The following is a 15,162-nucleotide window of genomic DNA, read 5'->3' as shown; positions in this document are numbered from 1 at the left end:
TAGTCTCTTGCAGAGCCTGTCGTGGGCTCCTCTGGCTGACACACTGAATGCAGGTCAGACATCAGCATCACAGTTGATACTGGCAGGCTCTGACTCCAGCAGCCCTACTGCTTCCCCTACAGATGCAGTCCTGAGAATGGACATGCTTGCTATTGCTTGTTAATCCTGTTTGGCTCCTTGTTGTGAATCCCCTTATCTCTTCTTCCCTTCCTAAATGCTTTCTTCTTCCCATCAGCCCAAATCCTATCTTCCCAAAGGTTTGAGTGCCCTAAAATTATATGCAGATATTCTCAGGTGTAAATTTTTGAGGAGACAGGGTTTTTCTAGTTACCGAATTGATTTCGTGGTATTTTGTTTGTTTGTTTTAATCTTTATTAGAAAGGCAGAATCTTCCATCTGCTGGTTCACTTCCCAAGTGGCTACAATGGCTGGAGCTGAGCTGATCCAAAGCCAGAAGCCAGTCCAGATCTCCACACACATGCAGAGTCCCAAAGCTTTGGGCCATCCTCTACTGCATTCCCAGGCCACAAGCTGGATGGGAAGTGGAGCATCAGGGACATGAACAGGCACCCATTTGGGATCCCAGTGCAAGCAAGGCGAGGATTTAGCCACTGAGCCATTGTGCCAGGTCCAATTTAGTGGTCTTTTACACTGGTGGAAATTAACTGATTTTATGATGCTTTAAAAAAAGTCTTTGTCTCGGGCCCGGCGGCGTGGCCTAGCGGCTAAAGTCCTTGCCTTGAAAGCCCTGGGATCCCATATGGGCGCCGGTTCTAATCCTGGCAGCTCCACTTCCCACCCAGCTCCCTGCTTGTGGCCTGGGAAAGCAGTTGAGGACGGCCCAATGCATTGGGACCCTGCACCCGTGTGGGAGACCCGGAAGAGGTTCCTGGTCCTGGCATCGGATCGGCACGCACCGGCCCGTTGTGGCTCACTTGGGGAGTGAAACATCGGATGGAAGATCTTCCTCTCTGTCTCTCCTCCTCTCTGTATATCCGGCTTTCCAATAATAATAAAATCTTAAAAAAAAAAAAAAAAGTCTTTGTCTCATTAGATCATAGTTGTAAATTTGCTGTATAATTTATGTTTCAATAAAAATAATTTTTTCTTTTTAAATGTAAGCACAGTAGCCTAGTGGCTCAATCCTCGCCTTGTATCCTCCAGGCTGGGAACCCTTATGGGCCCTGGTTCATGTCCCAGCTGCTCCACTTCCCATTCAACTCCCTGCTTGTGGCCTGGGAAAGCTCAGGAGGGGATGACCCAAAGCCTTGGAGCCCTTCCATCTGTGTGGGAGGCCCAAAGACGTTCCTGGCTCCTGGCTTCAGGTTGGCTTAGCTCCAGCCATTGCATCCATTTGAGGAATGAACTAGTAGATGGACAATTTTTCCGTCTCTTTTCTGTAAATCTGAGTTTCTAGTAAAAATAAATCTTTTTAAAAATGCAAGTTAAATCTCATAGTTCTCAGTATCTGGTAAAAATATTCCTATTCATTTTTGTTTTTCAGGTTCCAGATAAAGTTCTTTGTGTGAACTTATTATCCCTAATAGATAATATTTGTCACTTCGCTATTTTCAGTTACAAAGAAAAAATATTGTTTGTCTCCTGCTCCCACATAACTATCCTAAAGTACTAGACAATGACATTTCTGCATGTTTTGATGTAACAGATCCTTCTGAAAGATACTAGTCACATGTTTCATTGCATTTTCTTTTTTCTCCTGTTTTAGATTCCTATAGGCAATGGAAACTGATCTCAATGCCCAGGACAGAAAAGACCTGGACAAGTTTATTAAATTTTTCGCCCTCAAGGTAACTATATCCATTCTTTAGAGCCTAGAACTTTCAGAAATAGCTTCCCTACTTCCCGCTTTTGAGAACCCTCTTTGGAACTTTAGCATAACAGCTTGCAGCTTGCCCATTTTAAGGGATGCTTCTGTCTGTGTATAAACCAAACTGTGAAGGACGGGGGTGGTATGGGGGTGTAACTAAAAAGTAGCTTCCAGTTTTCCAGAGTTAGTTGTTCAAAAGCCTTCTTCACAAGGCTGTTTGTAGAAATGTCAAACTGTTACGCCAGGTCACCGGCACAGTGTGTTCCTCAGAGTGGGAACAAAGACTGATTTGGTCTAGGCAGCGTTTTCAGGCAGCCCTCCCTGTACTAGGACTAACCCTCAACTGTCCAGCTGACACACTCCCTTCCCAAGACTAAAACTGAACTTTGCATATTTTACTAAATCTAAAAATCAAGTCTCCCTGAATCACTCCTCAGCAGTTGCTCTACCAGAATCCTTGTAGTTGATTCTAGGTGTCAGTTATATGGAAGACTTTGTTATCTAGGCCAAAAGCTGTGAATAATTGGTGGGATTCCTGTTTTAAATCTACTAAAAAGTTAGAAGCCTGTGGCAGTGAATATGCAAGCCTATAGTTGGACTTGCTATCTTTGTGAAATTGAAAGCTACCATGTGCAACTTTCCTTCTGCTGTGTGAGATATTACAGATTCTAAGCCTTGAACTATAACTGTTATTGATTAGCACTGTTTTTTCTGGGGTGTTTGCATTATTTTTCCTGTTTTTTTTTTTTTTTTTTTTTTCTCTGTCTGTCCTTGAGCATTTACAAGTATACTTTCAGTTTAATTGGCAGATTTTCAACTCCTGCTAGAGAAGGTTTTAACTCTGGTCAGGAGCCGCATCAGTTTAAGACTTCATCTCTTTGTTTGCTGTTTTTAGACTGTTCAAGTGATTGTCCAGGCTCGACTTGGTGAAAAGATTTGTACTCGTTCATCTTCATCCCCAACGGGTTCAGACTGGGTAAAATTCCTGTTCTTTGCTTAGGGATGTACAGTGATGTTTGGCACAGAAATGTATATAAAGATCTCAAGTCCATTGATAAGAAATGCAATTTATAGTTCATAACATAATATTTAATTCCATTTCATTCATTTACTTTAAAAGATACTAGTCCTTGATTTTGTGATAGGTAATTAAAGCTGAGATCTGGGAACTTTGTGCTGGAGCTCTCTATACAGAAAGGAGAACGAATGAATGTATGCCAAAGCAATTCCTGCATTAACTAGCACAGTACCATAAGGCTTCTTGGTGTGGTTTCTCATCAGAATCCCTTTTGTTTTCTAGTTTAACTTAGCAATCAAAGACATCCCAGAGGTTACACATGAAGCCAAGAAGGCCCTGGCAGGACAGCTGCCTGCTGTTGGCAGGTCCATGTGTGTGGAGATCTCACTCAAGACTTCTGAGGTAACTTGATGGTCAAGTTGATGGCCAAGTTTGCTCTGCACTGAAGGCTTTTTCAACTCCAGTTCCAACTCATTTTCCAGTGTTATTCCTGTCTTTCAACTCTGTAGGCTGCATGATTTTTACCCTTCTAGCAACCACACAAAAGAAATTCTTTGTCCTCTTCTTCACTTGGCATGTTTCTACTCATCCTTCAAGGCTTGTGTGTATTATAAAATATTCCTCTTTTTTGTTAGATTTATTTATTAATTTATTTGAAAGGCAGAGCTATAGAGAGAGGGACAATGAAAAGGCCTTGTGGGAGACCCGAGAGCACACAGACACACCCCCCGAGACACACACCCCCCTTCCATCTAATTGTTCATTCCCTGAATGGCTACAGCAGTCAGTTCTGTGCCAGGCTGAAATGAAGCCAGAAATTCCATCTGAGTCTTCCACAGGTGTGCCTTCCCAGGCTCAGTAGCAGGATTTGGGTGGGAAACTGTAACTTAAGACTTGACTAGCATTCCAGTATGGGATACCAGTATCACAAGGAGCAGAATAACATGCTGTGCCACAATACCAGCTCCTGAATCTCCCCTTTATCGTGGTGCTTTGTTTATATTTGTTTCTAACATATAAGTTGTTTTATTTTGAAGTTTAAAAATACATATACTCGTCTTATTCACATTGCAGTTAAGGCATATGCTGTTACTTGAAAGTTTGCCACTCCATCTAAATAGATTGTGACACTGTATAGTATGATAAAATGCAAATGGAGCTTCATGCTTCCCACTTAATCCGTGCTCACTAACACCACCAGTCTAACATAATCACAATCTTGCAAGGTTTTTTTTTATGAAGGGCCCAGCATTGTATACAACAGGCAGCCCCCATGTTCTTGTTCATGCTCTAATCATTTTTCTTCTTCAGATCAGCATATTTTAGATATATAGTTCGTTAAGTTGCATAGAAAATTAGGAAGGATGTTAATAACCATTTCTGTGAAGTAGGATTTCATTAATTTTTGCAGCTTATTTATTTGAAAGGCAAAGTTAGGAGCCAGGAATTCCATCTGGGTCCCCCATGTGGGCGACAGGAGTCCAAGTTCTGGGGCCATTTTCTACTGTCCCAGGCACTTTAACTTGGAAGTGGAACAGCCAGAACATGAGCTGGTATTCATGGGATGCCCACATGGAAGTGGTAGCTTAACCCACTACAGCGCAACACCAACCGTCAGAAATGTGTATTGAGTAAATGAAATTATGTCAGTATTTATTCCATAAAAAACAAAGCAAAACAATAAAAAGAATTTCTTCATTATTGCCGTTTTGTAGAGTAAGGTTATTTTTAATTTTTTTTTTAAGATTTATTTATTTTATTACAAAGTCAGATATACAGAGAGGAGGAGAGACAGAGAGGAAAATCTTCCGTCCGATGATTCACTCCCCAAGTGAGCCGCAACGGCCGGTGCGCGCCGATCCGATGCAGGGAATCAGGAACCTCTTCTGGGTCTCCTACACAGGTGCAGTGTCCTAATGCATTGGGCCGTCCTCGACTGCTTTCCCAGGCCACAAGCAGGGAGCTGGGTGGGAAGTGGAGCTGCCGGGATTAGAAGCGGTGCCCATATGGGATCCCGGGGCGTTCAAGGCGAGGACTTTAGCCGCTAGGCCACTGTGCAGGGCCCGGTTATTTTTAATTTTAAAGGTAGATTTACAGAGAGGAGAGACAGAGAGCTTGCATGTGCTGATTTACTCCCCCAAATGTCTGTAATGGCCAGAGCTGAGCAGATCTGAAGCCCTGAGCCAGGAGTCTCCTACAGGTCTGCCATGTTGGTGCAGGCTGTCTCCAGCCATAAGCAGGCAGCTGAAAGTAGGGCCGGTGCCTATATGGGATCCCAGAATTGCAGACAAGGGTTAGCCTGTTCGGCCACCACACGGGTCCTGTAAGATAAGATTGTATATTGTTTTTTGTTGCTGTTTTGTTTTTAGTTTATCTTATTAGATTGTATATTGTTTTGGTTGTCATAGGGAAACCATATCACACTGTCTTAAGTAATTCATATAACCTAGAAATCCCTTGATCTGGGGAAGAAACTTTTTAAACTCTATCATATCATTAAAAGGTGACCATGTGATAAGGATTATATATTAAGAATACAAATTAGGGCCCAGCACAGTAGCCTCGTGGCTTAAGTCCTTATCTGGCACACGCTGGGATCCCATGTGGACACTGGCTTGTATCCAGCTCCCTACTTGTGGCATGGGAAAGCAGTAGAGGACGGCTCAAAGCCTTGGGACCCTGCACCCACGTTGAAGGCCCGGAAGAAGCCCCTGGCTCCTGGCTGCAGATCGATTCAGGTCCGGCCATTGTGGCCACTTGGGGAGTGAACCAGTAAATGGAATATCTTTTTGTCTCTACTCTCTGTGTATCTGACTTTCCAATGAAAATAAATTAAAACTTCTTGAAAAGAAAATACAAATTAAATTTTGTGTATAAAACGTGTAAAGTCCTCTGTGCCATAACTGAAATCTCCAAAACTTAAAAGAATAGGCTTCTTTCAGCTAATTAGTGGAAAAAGGTTACATGTTACATGTATTCCAAGGTATGTGACTCTGGTAGATGAAAAAAACAGGCAAGTTACAGGATTGAAGACTCTGTTTGTAGTCTGTTTTTCCTTTCTTCTTTTTTTTTTCTCTCCTCAATTTTTTTTTTGTAAGGGTGTCAGAGACAGTGATATCTTCCAACTATTAGTTCACTGCTCTGGTGCTGAGGCTGGGCCAGGCCAAAGCCAGGAGCCAAGAGCCAGGAGCCAGGAACTTCATGCAGGTCTCCCATATTGATGGCAGGGTAGCCAGCACTCGAGCCAGGCAATCCAGCGTGGCTGCTGATCTCAGACCAGCTCAGTTCTGGCTGTTGTAGTCATTTGGGGAGTGATGGAAGGCATTCTCTATCTCTGTAACTCTGCCTTTCAAATAAAAAAAGATTTTTTTATATCTTACTAAGAATAAATATAATTGATACATAATGTGATTACGTTTTTATTTAGGTAAGTGGCTGGTTAGATTCTAAATTGACTTTTTTTGCTTACCTCCAATATTTTTAAAAGTTTTTTATTTTCATTTTATTTGAAAGACAGAGATACAGATGGAAAGAGAGTTTCCATCTCCTGGTTCACTCTCCAAATGTCTGCAACAGCCAAGAATGGGCCAGGCAAAGCCAAGAGCCCGATGTTCCATCTGGCCCTTCCATGTGTGTGAGCCATCATCTGCTGCTTCCCAGGGTACACATTAACCGGAAGCTTGGTCCTAAGCAGCATACCCAGGATTCGAACCAGGGACTCCCATGTGGAATGCAAGTATCCCAAGCAGTGATTAAACCACTGTACTACATGCCTACCCTGTCTTCCAGTATGTTTAAATTGACTGTGTTGTGCTTTGCAATTAAAAAATAAGGTATTTTTACAAAGATGAATCATCTTTCAATTGTCTTTCTACAGGGAGATTCTATGGAGCTGGAAATTTGGTGTCTTGAAATGAACGAAAAGTAAGTGCCTCTGTCTTTGAGTCCTTGGTCGTGGTACCTGAGGATAAGGCCCATGGCATCCTGTGACAGCATGGCTTTGTTCTCGGAGTCCTAGAGGCCATTCTGGCCGGCTTACACAGCCAGGGAAGCTTTGCTGCGATTTGCTTCTTCCTGCTTGGCTTGCAGCCTCAGCACAGAGCTGACCTTCAGAGGGAGTGGCAGTCCAGAGAGACGGAGACACCACAGGGAAAAAAACCGCAGAGAAAGCTGAAAAGAATTTGTTGTTTTCCCAAAGTACAGCTAGTTCTCTGGTCAAGTCCCTGGCGAGCTCTTGTAACATGACTGCTCTGTTTTGTCTGTTGGTTGTGTGGCAGCCTTCCAGTAAGATTTCCCCTCACTGCTGCGTTTCACACAGTGTTGGCTAGGGAGTGGAAATGCATACAACGTCTTTTCCCCATTTCTTTCTCCTTTCACCTGCTTTCAAAAAAAGCATATAGGAAAATTGAGGAAATATAAACATATCCAAGGAAAAATTTTAATACGTATAGTGGTATATGCGTCATTTTCATATATATTTTTAAATATTTGTATATTTAAAAAAATTAAGAGAAAGTGAGATGTTAGGGGGTGGATATACACACACACACACACACACACACACACACACACACATACATATATATACACACACACACACAGATAGAGAGAGAGAGATGTCTTTCATCCACTGAAGAACTCCGCAAATGGCCATAAGGAGCAGTGTTGGACCAGGCCACAGCCAGGAGTTCAAACCTCCATCTGCATCGCCTATGTCGGTGCCATGGGCCTAAGCACTTGCCGTCTTCTGCTGCTTTTCTCAGGCACTTTACCTGGAAGCTGGATTCTTTTTATTTTTGTTTATTGGAAAGGCAGATTTACAGAGAGAAGAAAAGACAGAGAATAAGATTTTCTATCCTCTGGTTCACTTCCCAAGTACTTGCAATGGGCAATGTTGAGCTGATCTGAAGCCAAGAGCTTCTTCCAGGTCTCCTGCATGGGTGCAGGATCCCAAGGCTTTGGGCCATCCTCGACTGCTTTCCCAGGCCACAGGCAGCGAGCTAAATGGCAAGTAAGCAGCCAGGAATAGAACCGGCGCCCACATGGGATCCCAATGCCTGCAAGGCCAGGATTTTAGCCACTGAGCCATCATGTCAGACCCGGAACTAGATCTTAAGTAGAGCAGAAGGGACATGAGCCAATGCCTGTTTGGGATGCTGTTATCGCAAGCAGTGGCTTAACTGGCTAAGCCACAATACTAACCCCTGTTTGCTTAAATTGAATGCAGTAACCAGGTTATGAGTCAGACTTTTAGTACCAAACATCTTTCCCCAGATTTCCTGTTAGATTGTATGTTAGACAGCTCAGAAGATAGTACATGGGGCCTTCATTATGAGTAATTGCTGTATTGGTTTGTTGTTTTTAAGTGAGATGCTTTATTTCTTTTCAAGATGACAACTTCAAAGCTAGGGGAATGAAAAAAAAGAAAAAAGCAACGTTGCTTTTGCTTTTGGTGCAGTGAGAAAGTCAAAACTTTGGCTTGCCCCCAACTGTCTGTTGATAGACTGATAACTGAAATTACCCTTGTAGTTCAGAACATGCTCTAATCATCCATTTTATCCTGTACAGTTTCAGCATTTAATTGGAGAATATTGACAAGGAGTCTGTGTTCCTTAGGTGTGATAAAGAAATCAAGGTTTCCTACACGGTGTACAACAGGCTGTCCTTGCTGCTGAAGTCTCTCCTTGCAATCACTAGAGTAACACCAGCCTACCGCCTCTCCAGGAAACAGGGCCATGAGTACGTCATACTCTACAGGTAAAGGGCACAGGTGGGCCTCTGGGGCTACTCGCCAGCGTGCTCGCATTACGCGTTATGTGACTGTCCTGCAGCTCTTCTGAGATCATGTGTTAGGGGATTGCTTGGATTGTTGATGCTGAAGCTCTAATATCACCAGCCAGCCTCATGAACCTCAGCTTTCCTACGCCGCCAGGTTCAGTGCCCTTTTGCGTCTGTTTAGTCACGATTCTTGTGTAATAGACTTTTGAAATCATACTGATATACATCTCGAAGCAGGAAATAGAGCTTAAGACATCCAGAAACAGTTTATTTGGGAAGGGTTGGACAACCTTATATGTACCAGCACTATATTTAAAACTTTCTGGCTAGCTGCTATTTCTATTTAAATTTTAAATTTCTGGTTATTTGTTGTATTTGAAAGACAGAAAGACAAAGATAAGCCATAGAAGATCTTTATCTACTGCCTCACCCCCAAAAGCTTACATCAGCCAGGGATAGTTAATACCAAGCAATTCATTTTGGGTCTCCCGTGTGTGTGGGAGAGCACCTGAGGACTGAGCCGTCACGTGTTTCGAGAGTGCACGTTAGCAGGAAGCTGAAACTGGGAGTGGAGCCAGGACTTGATTGAGATCAGCTACTGCAGTGCAGATGCCTGTCTCAACAATGAACCAAGCATCTTTGTTTATGTATATATGTGTGTTTGTATTAGAAACGAAGATCTGCAGGGAGGGGAGAGACAAAGATCGTCCATCAGCTGGTTCTCTCTCCAAGTGGCCACAATGGCCAGAGCTGAGGCAATTAAAAGCCAGGAGCCAGGAAATTCTTCCTAGTCTCCCAAGCAGTTGCAGGGTCCCAAGGATTTGGACCCTCCTTCACTGCCTTCCTGGGCCACAAGAAGGGCGCTGGATGGGAAGTGGAGGAGCCAGGACATGAACTAGCATCCACATGGAATCCCAGCACATGCAAAGCAATGATTTATCCACTATGCTATTGTTCCGGGCCCTATTTATTTATTTAGTTATTTATTTTTAATTTATTTACTTGGGGCTCAGCACAATGGCTCAGTGGCTTGTTTAAGGCCCTGGTTTATTCCTTGCCTGCTCTGTTTTCTACTAAAGCTTCCCGTTGGTGTACCTAGAAGAGCTTCAGAAGATGGCTCAAGCATTTGGTCCACTATACCCACTTGGGAGACATGGAGGAAGCTCCTGGTGTCAGTTTGAGTGAACTACCAGCGATGGCATATTTCTTTGTATGTCTCCTCATGTCTCTCTCTATAGCTCTTACTTTCAAATAAAATATCTAAAAATTAATAAAAATGTTGATTTACTTATTTACAAGGCAAAGTTTTGGAGATGGAGAAACAGAAGAGATCTTCCATCTACTAATACACTCCCCAAATGGCTGCAAACCATGAGTTCAGAATTCCCATCTGAATCTCACATAGGTGGCAGGAACCTTGGTACCAGGGCCATGTTCTGCTCCTGTCCCCGGTTCATTAGCTGGGAGCTGCAGTGGAAACAGAGCAACTGGATTGGAACCAGCTGCAATAGGAATGGAATGCCAGTGCCACATGCGGTAACTTCACCCACTTTGCTACAGTACTGGCCCCTTTACTTTTGGGGGCTTCTCTATAGTCTTACCAGGTCTCAAAGTGTCCTATTGCGAATTACTCTATTGTTCTTATATGATAGAAAATTACTTTTGTCTACTGCTTCTCATTTACCTCATTTATGCTAAGTCCCTTTGCGTTTGATTCTTATGCAGATAGGGAGACTTTACTACTAAAGCCAGCAGCTCACCTGCTGGTGTTTTCCAGACCAAGGTTGAAGTTCTTTGCTGTTTCTCTTTGGCCATAGCAGTGCTGCTCACTGGATGTTGATCATGTAGGAGTGTTTTTGGGTACACATACTTGACTTAGAGCTTAAGGAACCGGGTCTTCTCAGAGGTAGATGTCTTTTTTTTCTTTCCTTTTTGTAATGTTGTTAACAATTTCCCAACCTCAGAGAATTCAAGAATAGTTTTATCTAGCTGTGTCATCATTTCTTACCAACCCTGTAGACTGGATCACTCTAATATAAAAAAATATTATTGTGGAAAATTGCAGGGGGAGGAATCCCAGATTGTATTGAATTGTATCACAAAATTCAAAATTAAAATAATAACAAAGAAAAATATTATAAGTATAATATAAATACATAATTTTATAAGTTTTTTATTAAGATTTATTTGTTTTTATTGGAAGGTCTAATTTACATAGAGAAGGAGAGACAGAGAGAAAGATCTTCTATCCATTGGTTCAGTCTCCATATGGCTGCAATAGCCAGAGCTGAACTGATCCGAAGCCAGGATCCAGGAACTTCTTCCAGGCCTCCACATGGGTGCAGGATCCTAAGGCCTTGGGCCGTCCTCGACTGCTTTCCCAGACCACAAGCAGGGAGCTGGATGGAAAGTGGACTAGCCAAGACACAATCTGGTGCCCATATGATGATGGGATGCCAGCGTATACAAGGCAAAGACTTTAGCTACTAGGCTACCATGTTGGACTCAGAAATATGTTGTTATAAATTTAGAAATATACTGTTGTAAAGCAGGTTATTCTGTACTTGTACATCAAGGCTAAATTAGGCCCCATCATAATAGCGTAGTGGTTAAAGTTCTCACCTTGCACACACTGGAATCCCATATGGTCGCCGGTTTTAATCCTGGCGGCCCAGCACAATAGCTCAATGGGTAATCCTTACCTTATACCTGCAGGGATCCCACATGGGCATGGATTAGTATTCTAGCTGCTCCACTTCCCATCCAGCTCCCTGTTGTGGCCTGGGACAGCAGTCGAGGATGGCCCAAAGCCTTGGGACCCTGCACCTGCGTGGGAGACCCAGAGGAGCTCCTGGCTCCAGGCTCCAGGCTCCAGACTCCTGGGTTCCAATTGGCTTAGCCCCGGCTGTTGCAGTCACTTGGGGACTGAACCATTGGAAGAAAGATCTTCCTCTCTGTCTCTCCTCCTCTCTGTATATCTGCCTTTCCAATAAATAAATAAATAAATAAATCTTTAAAAAAAAAAGACTAAGTTAAAGCTGTATCATCTATTTGTAACGTTTTATTTAACACTTAAATGGTATGTAGAATGTAACAAAGAAAATTCAGCATTTTTTAAACCCTGCCCACTATTGAAATGAACAGACAACTGACTGTCAGTTTCCGTCAGGTTTTTATTAAAGGATACCTAGAAATATCTCTTGGAAATAATTTATTGTTTAAAATATTTGTTTATTTGAAAGAGAAAGCCACAGATTGGGGCACAGAGAGAGAGGGAAGGAGAGATATCTTCCATCTGTTGGGTCACTCCTCAAATGGCCACAGTGTCCAGAGGCAAGAAGGAGGAGGTTCTTCAGGATCTTGTATGTGGTTGCAGGTGTCTAGCATCAACCCTATAACACTCAGTGGTAGCAATAAAGTGCCTAGCAGACCATCTGTTTTTGTTTAATTTTTATTTGTGTATTTGAAATAGAAGACAACAAACAAACGAAAAATAGACAGTTTCCATCTGTAGACTCACTCCCTAAATATTTGCCAATGGCCGGAACCATGAACTGCCTATTGCTTGATTTGTGTGTGTGTGTGTGTGTGTGTGTGTGTATATATATATATAGAGAGAGAGAGAGAGATTATATAGGGTATATATACAATCTGCCTATTTTGTAAGCCATCAGTATTGTCTTCCAAGTCCTGCATTGGCAAGAAGCTGGAGTCAGGTGCAGAAGCAGGTGTGAAGCCTAGGCGTTTGTTTACATATTAATTATGTCTACTTTTGCACTACAACAGAAAGCTGAGTAGTTGCTCCAAACTACATTGCACCCAATTGTCAAATAGCCATGGACCAAATCGTTGGAAAAAAGCATGGTTACTGCCGTTCCTTGGCTTTATGAAATGTTTCTTATGCATGTATTTCAGATATTCCTATACATTTCTCCCACAGTGAACCATAATCTCGAAGACTAAGGACTCAGGCTTATCCTAATAATAAACCTTAGGGCTTTGTTCTTTGTTGTAGCTTCATATGTATTGAATGAACACAAGTATATATTTAATTTATTATCATTATTATTATTATTCATAAAGAAGGCTTTCTTTAAAAAAAATTAAGTGCCAGTTTTGTGGTGCAATGGGTTAAGCCACAGTATGATGCCAGCAGAGCACTAGGTTGTGTCCTAGCTGCTCCAGTTCAGATCCAGTTCCCTGTTTATGTCCTGGGAAATGCAACAGAACATGGCCCATGTACATGATCTTCTGCTATGCATGTTGTACACCAGCTCCTGGCTGCCGCCAGTGCTGGCCCAGCCTTGGCTGTTGTGGCTATTTGGAGAATGAACTGGAGGATGGATGATTGAGTTTCTCTGTCTCTATGTATGTAGCTAGCTTTTGAAGTGAATCATTGCTGCTAAAGATTTTTTTAAGATTTATTTATTTTATTTGAAAGGCAGATTTACAGAGAGGAATATCTTCCCTCTGTTGGTTCACTACCCAAATGGATGCCTCTGCTAGAGCTGGGCCAAGCTAATCCCGAAACCTTTAGCTTCCTCTGGATTTTCCATGTGGGTACAGGAAGTCCTAGGACCACATTTTTTTTTTTTTTCGCTTTCTATAGCACATAGCTGGTAGCTGGGTCAAAAGTGGAGGAGCCAAGACTTGAACCAGCATCCCTATAGAATGCTGGCTCTATGTGCGAAAGGTTAACCTACTTTGCCATGGCACCGGCTCCTGCTAAAGATTTTCTAAAGGAAAAACAATTTGTTTATTGTCATTTTATTTGTAAGACATTCATATAGATCTGTCTTTCATCTATTGGTTCACTACTTAGGTGCCCCCAGCTGCAGATGGGCCAGGCCAAAGCCAAGAACCTAGAATTCACTCACAGAATTCACTCACAGAATTCACTCCAATATGGTGGCAGGAACCCAGCCATCCTGTGCTGCCTCCCAGGGTGTACATTAGCAAGAACCTGAACTGGAAGTGTAGTCAGGACTCTAGCTTAGATCCTCTGATGTGGGATGTTTGCGTGCCAAATGCTGTCTTCTTAACAATGTTTTGTGAAAAATATGAAAATGCATTTTAGATATTTTAAATTCTGATGTGTTGCTAATGTTGTCCGGCTTTCCCAGCGAAATCTTTAACAAGGTTGTATGATGTTTATTTCTCTTTTCAGAGTAGCTTCATCCTGTCAGTTTGCAGCTTTTAGAACCCATTTACTTGGGAATGACAGTGACAAGCACAGAATGTTTCCCAAACCTAATACCTTCTCTAGTCATCTTGGGTCCATTTGCCTATTTTAGTTGTAATTTTCATTTCCCACTGGTTTGAGTTTTTAAAACACATTACAGCAGTGGAGAGAAGAAATTCACAGCAGCTTCTTCCTAGTTAATGTGCTTATTTCTTAGCCAGCCCTTCCTAAGTATATCTGTGCCTGCAGCCGAAGTTTAAATCTGGAGAGGCACTGAAGTTCCCTTGGGAGATGTGTTCATGCAAATAAGGAAAGACAGACTTGTTTTGTTTGTTTGTTCCTAGGTATTCTAGCTATGTGGAACCTTAGAGTAAAGAATCCAGTAACAAGTCTTTTTCTTCCCTGCAGGATATATTTTGGGGAAGTGCAGCTGAGTGGACTAGGAGAAGGTATGTATCAAGTTTGAGATACTCCTGTGTGCCCCTGCTGTAGCATAGTGGGCCAAGTGCTGCTGGCATCTTATGAGAGTGCCAGTTCGAGTCAGCTGCTCCACTTGCAGTGCAGCTTCCTAAGAGACTTGGCCCAAGTTTTTGAGTCCCTGCACCCACATGGAAGAACTTGAATAAACTGCTGCGCCCAAGTAAATAAATCTTAAGAAACAAAAGAAATGGGCCCAGCGCAGTGGCCTAGCGGCTAAGGTCCTCACCTTGCACGCCAGGATCCCATTTGGTCACCAGTTCTAATCCCGGCGGCCCCACTTCCCATCCAGCTGCCTGCTTGTGGCCTGGGAAAGCAGTCAAGGACGGCCCAAAGCCTTGGGACTCTGTACCCACATGGGAGACCTGGAAGTGCTCCTGGCTCCTGGCTTTGGATCGGCGCAGTACTGGCCGTTGCAGTCACTTGGGGAGTGAATCATTGGGTAGAAGATCTTCCTCTCTGTCTCTCTCTCTCCTCTTCTCTGTATAATCTGACTTTGCAATTAAAAAAAAAACAAAACAAATAAAACATTTGCATTACAAACTCTCCTGACTTAACAAATGAGGCTGGTTGCCACTATGATATGTGGCTGATACTTTTCATACGTATCAGTAAGGAAAAATTGAAAAGCAGGTAATTAGTCCAAGAAACTTCCAAAAATAACTAAATAATTCATTCCAAAGTTCTAGAAACTTACCACTGTTTCTGACTCATCACATAATTTGTTAGTATTCTTTTTTAAAAGAATTTACTTATTTCTTTAAAAGGCAGAATACAGAGAGAGAGAAAGTGCTGCTCCATCTACTGGTTGCTCCAACAGCTGTAACTGAATCAGATTGAAACCAGGGGCCAACAACTCCATCCAGGTCTCCCCTATGG

General features: G+C 42.6%; 1 protein-coding gene across 11 annotated transcripts in view; it reads left to right on the top strand.

Annotated features, from left to right (window-relative positions):
* Positions 1-15,162, top strand: part of ATG13 (autophagy related 13) — a 69,405-nt gene that overhangs the window by 39,467 nt on the left and 14,776 nt on the right. For 7 of the 11 annotated variants that reach the window (XM_036497658.2, XM_036497728.2, XM_058663092.1 and 4 more), the window contains 6 exons: positions 1,727-1,808; positions 2,724-2,804; positions 3,129-3,248; positions 6,724-6,770; positions 8,463-8,603; positions 14,215-14,255. In XM_036497658.2, the coding sequence (XP_036353551.2) occupies positions 1,740-1,808; positions 2,724-2,804; positions 3,129-3,248; positions 6,724-6,770; positions 8,463-8,603; positions 14,215-14,255 (499 nt within the window). In that variant the 5' untranslated portion in view covers positions 1,727-1,739. Of the gene's footprint in view, positions 1-16; positions 54-1,720; positions 1,809-2,723; positions 2,805-3,128; positions 3,249-6,503; positions 6,579-6,723; positions 6,771-8,462; positions 8,604-14,214; positions 14,256-15,162 lie in introns of those variants that run through there. The other 4 variants (XM_004585353.3, XM_004585355.3, XM_004585354.4 and 1 more) reach the window with 4 other exon arrangements.

This window comes from Ochotona princeps, chromosome 4 (assembly GCF_030435755.1).
Source record: "Ochotona princeps isolate mOchPri1 chromosome 4, mOchPri1.hap1, whole genome shotgun sequence".
Lineage (NCBI taxonomy): Eukaryota > Metazoa > Chordata > Mammalia > Lagomorpha > Ochotonidae > Ochotona > Ochotona princeps.
The sequence above is the reverse complement of the archived record's forward strand: the minus strand, read 5'-3'. Positions and strand labels throughout refer to the sequence as shown.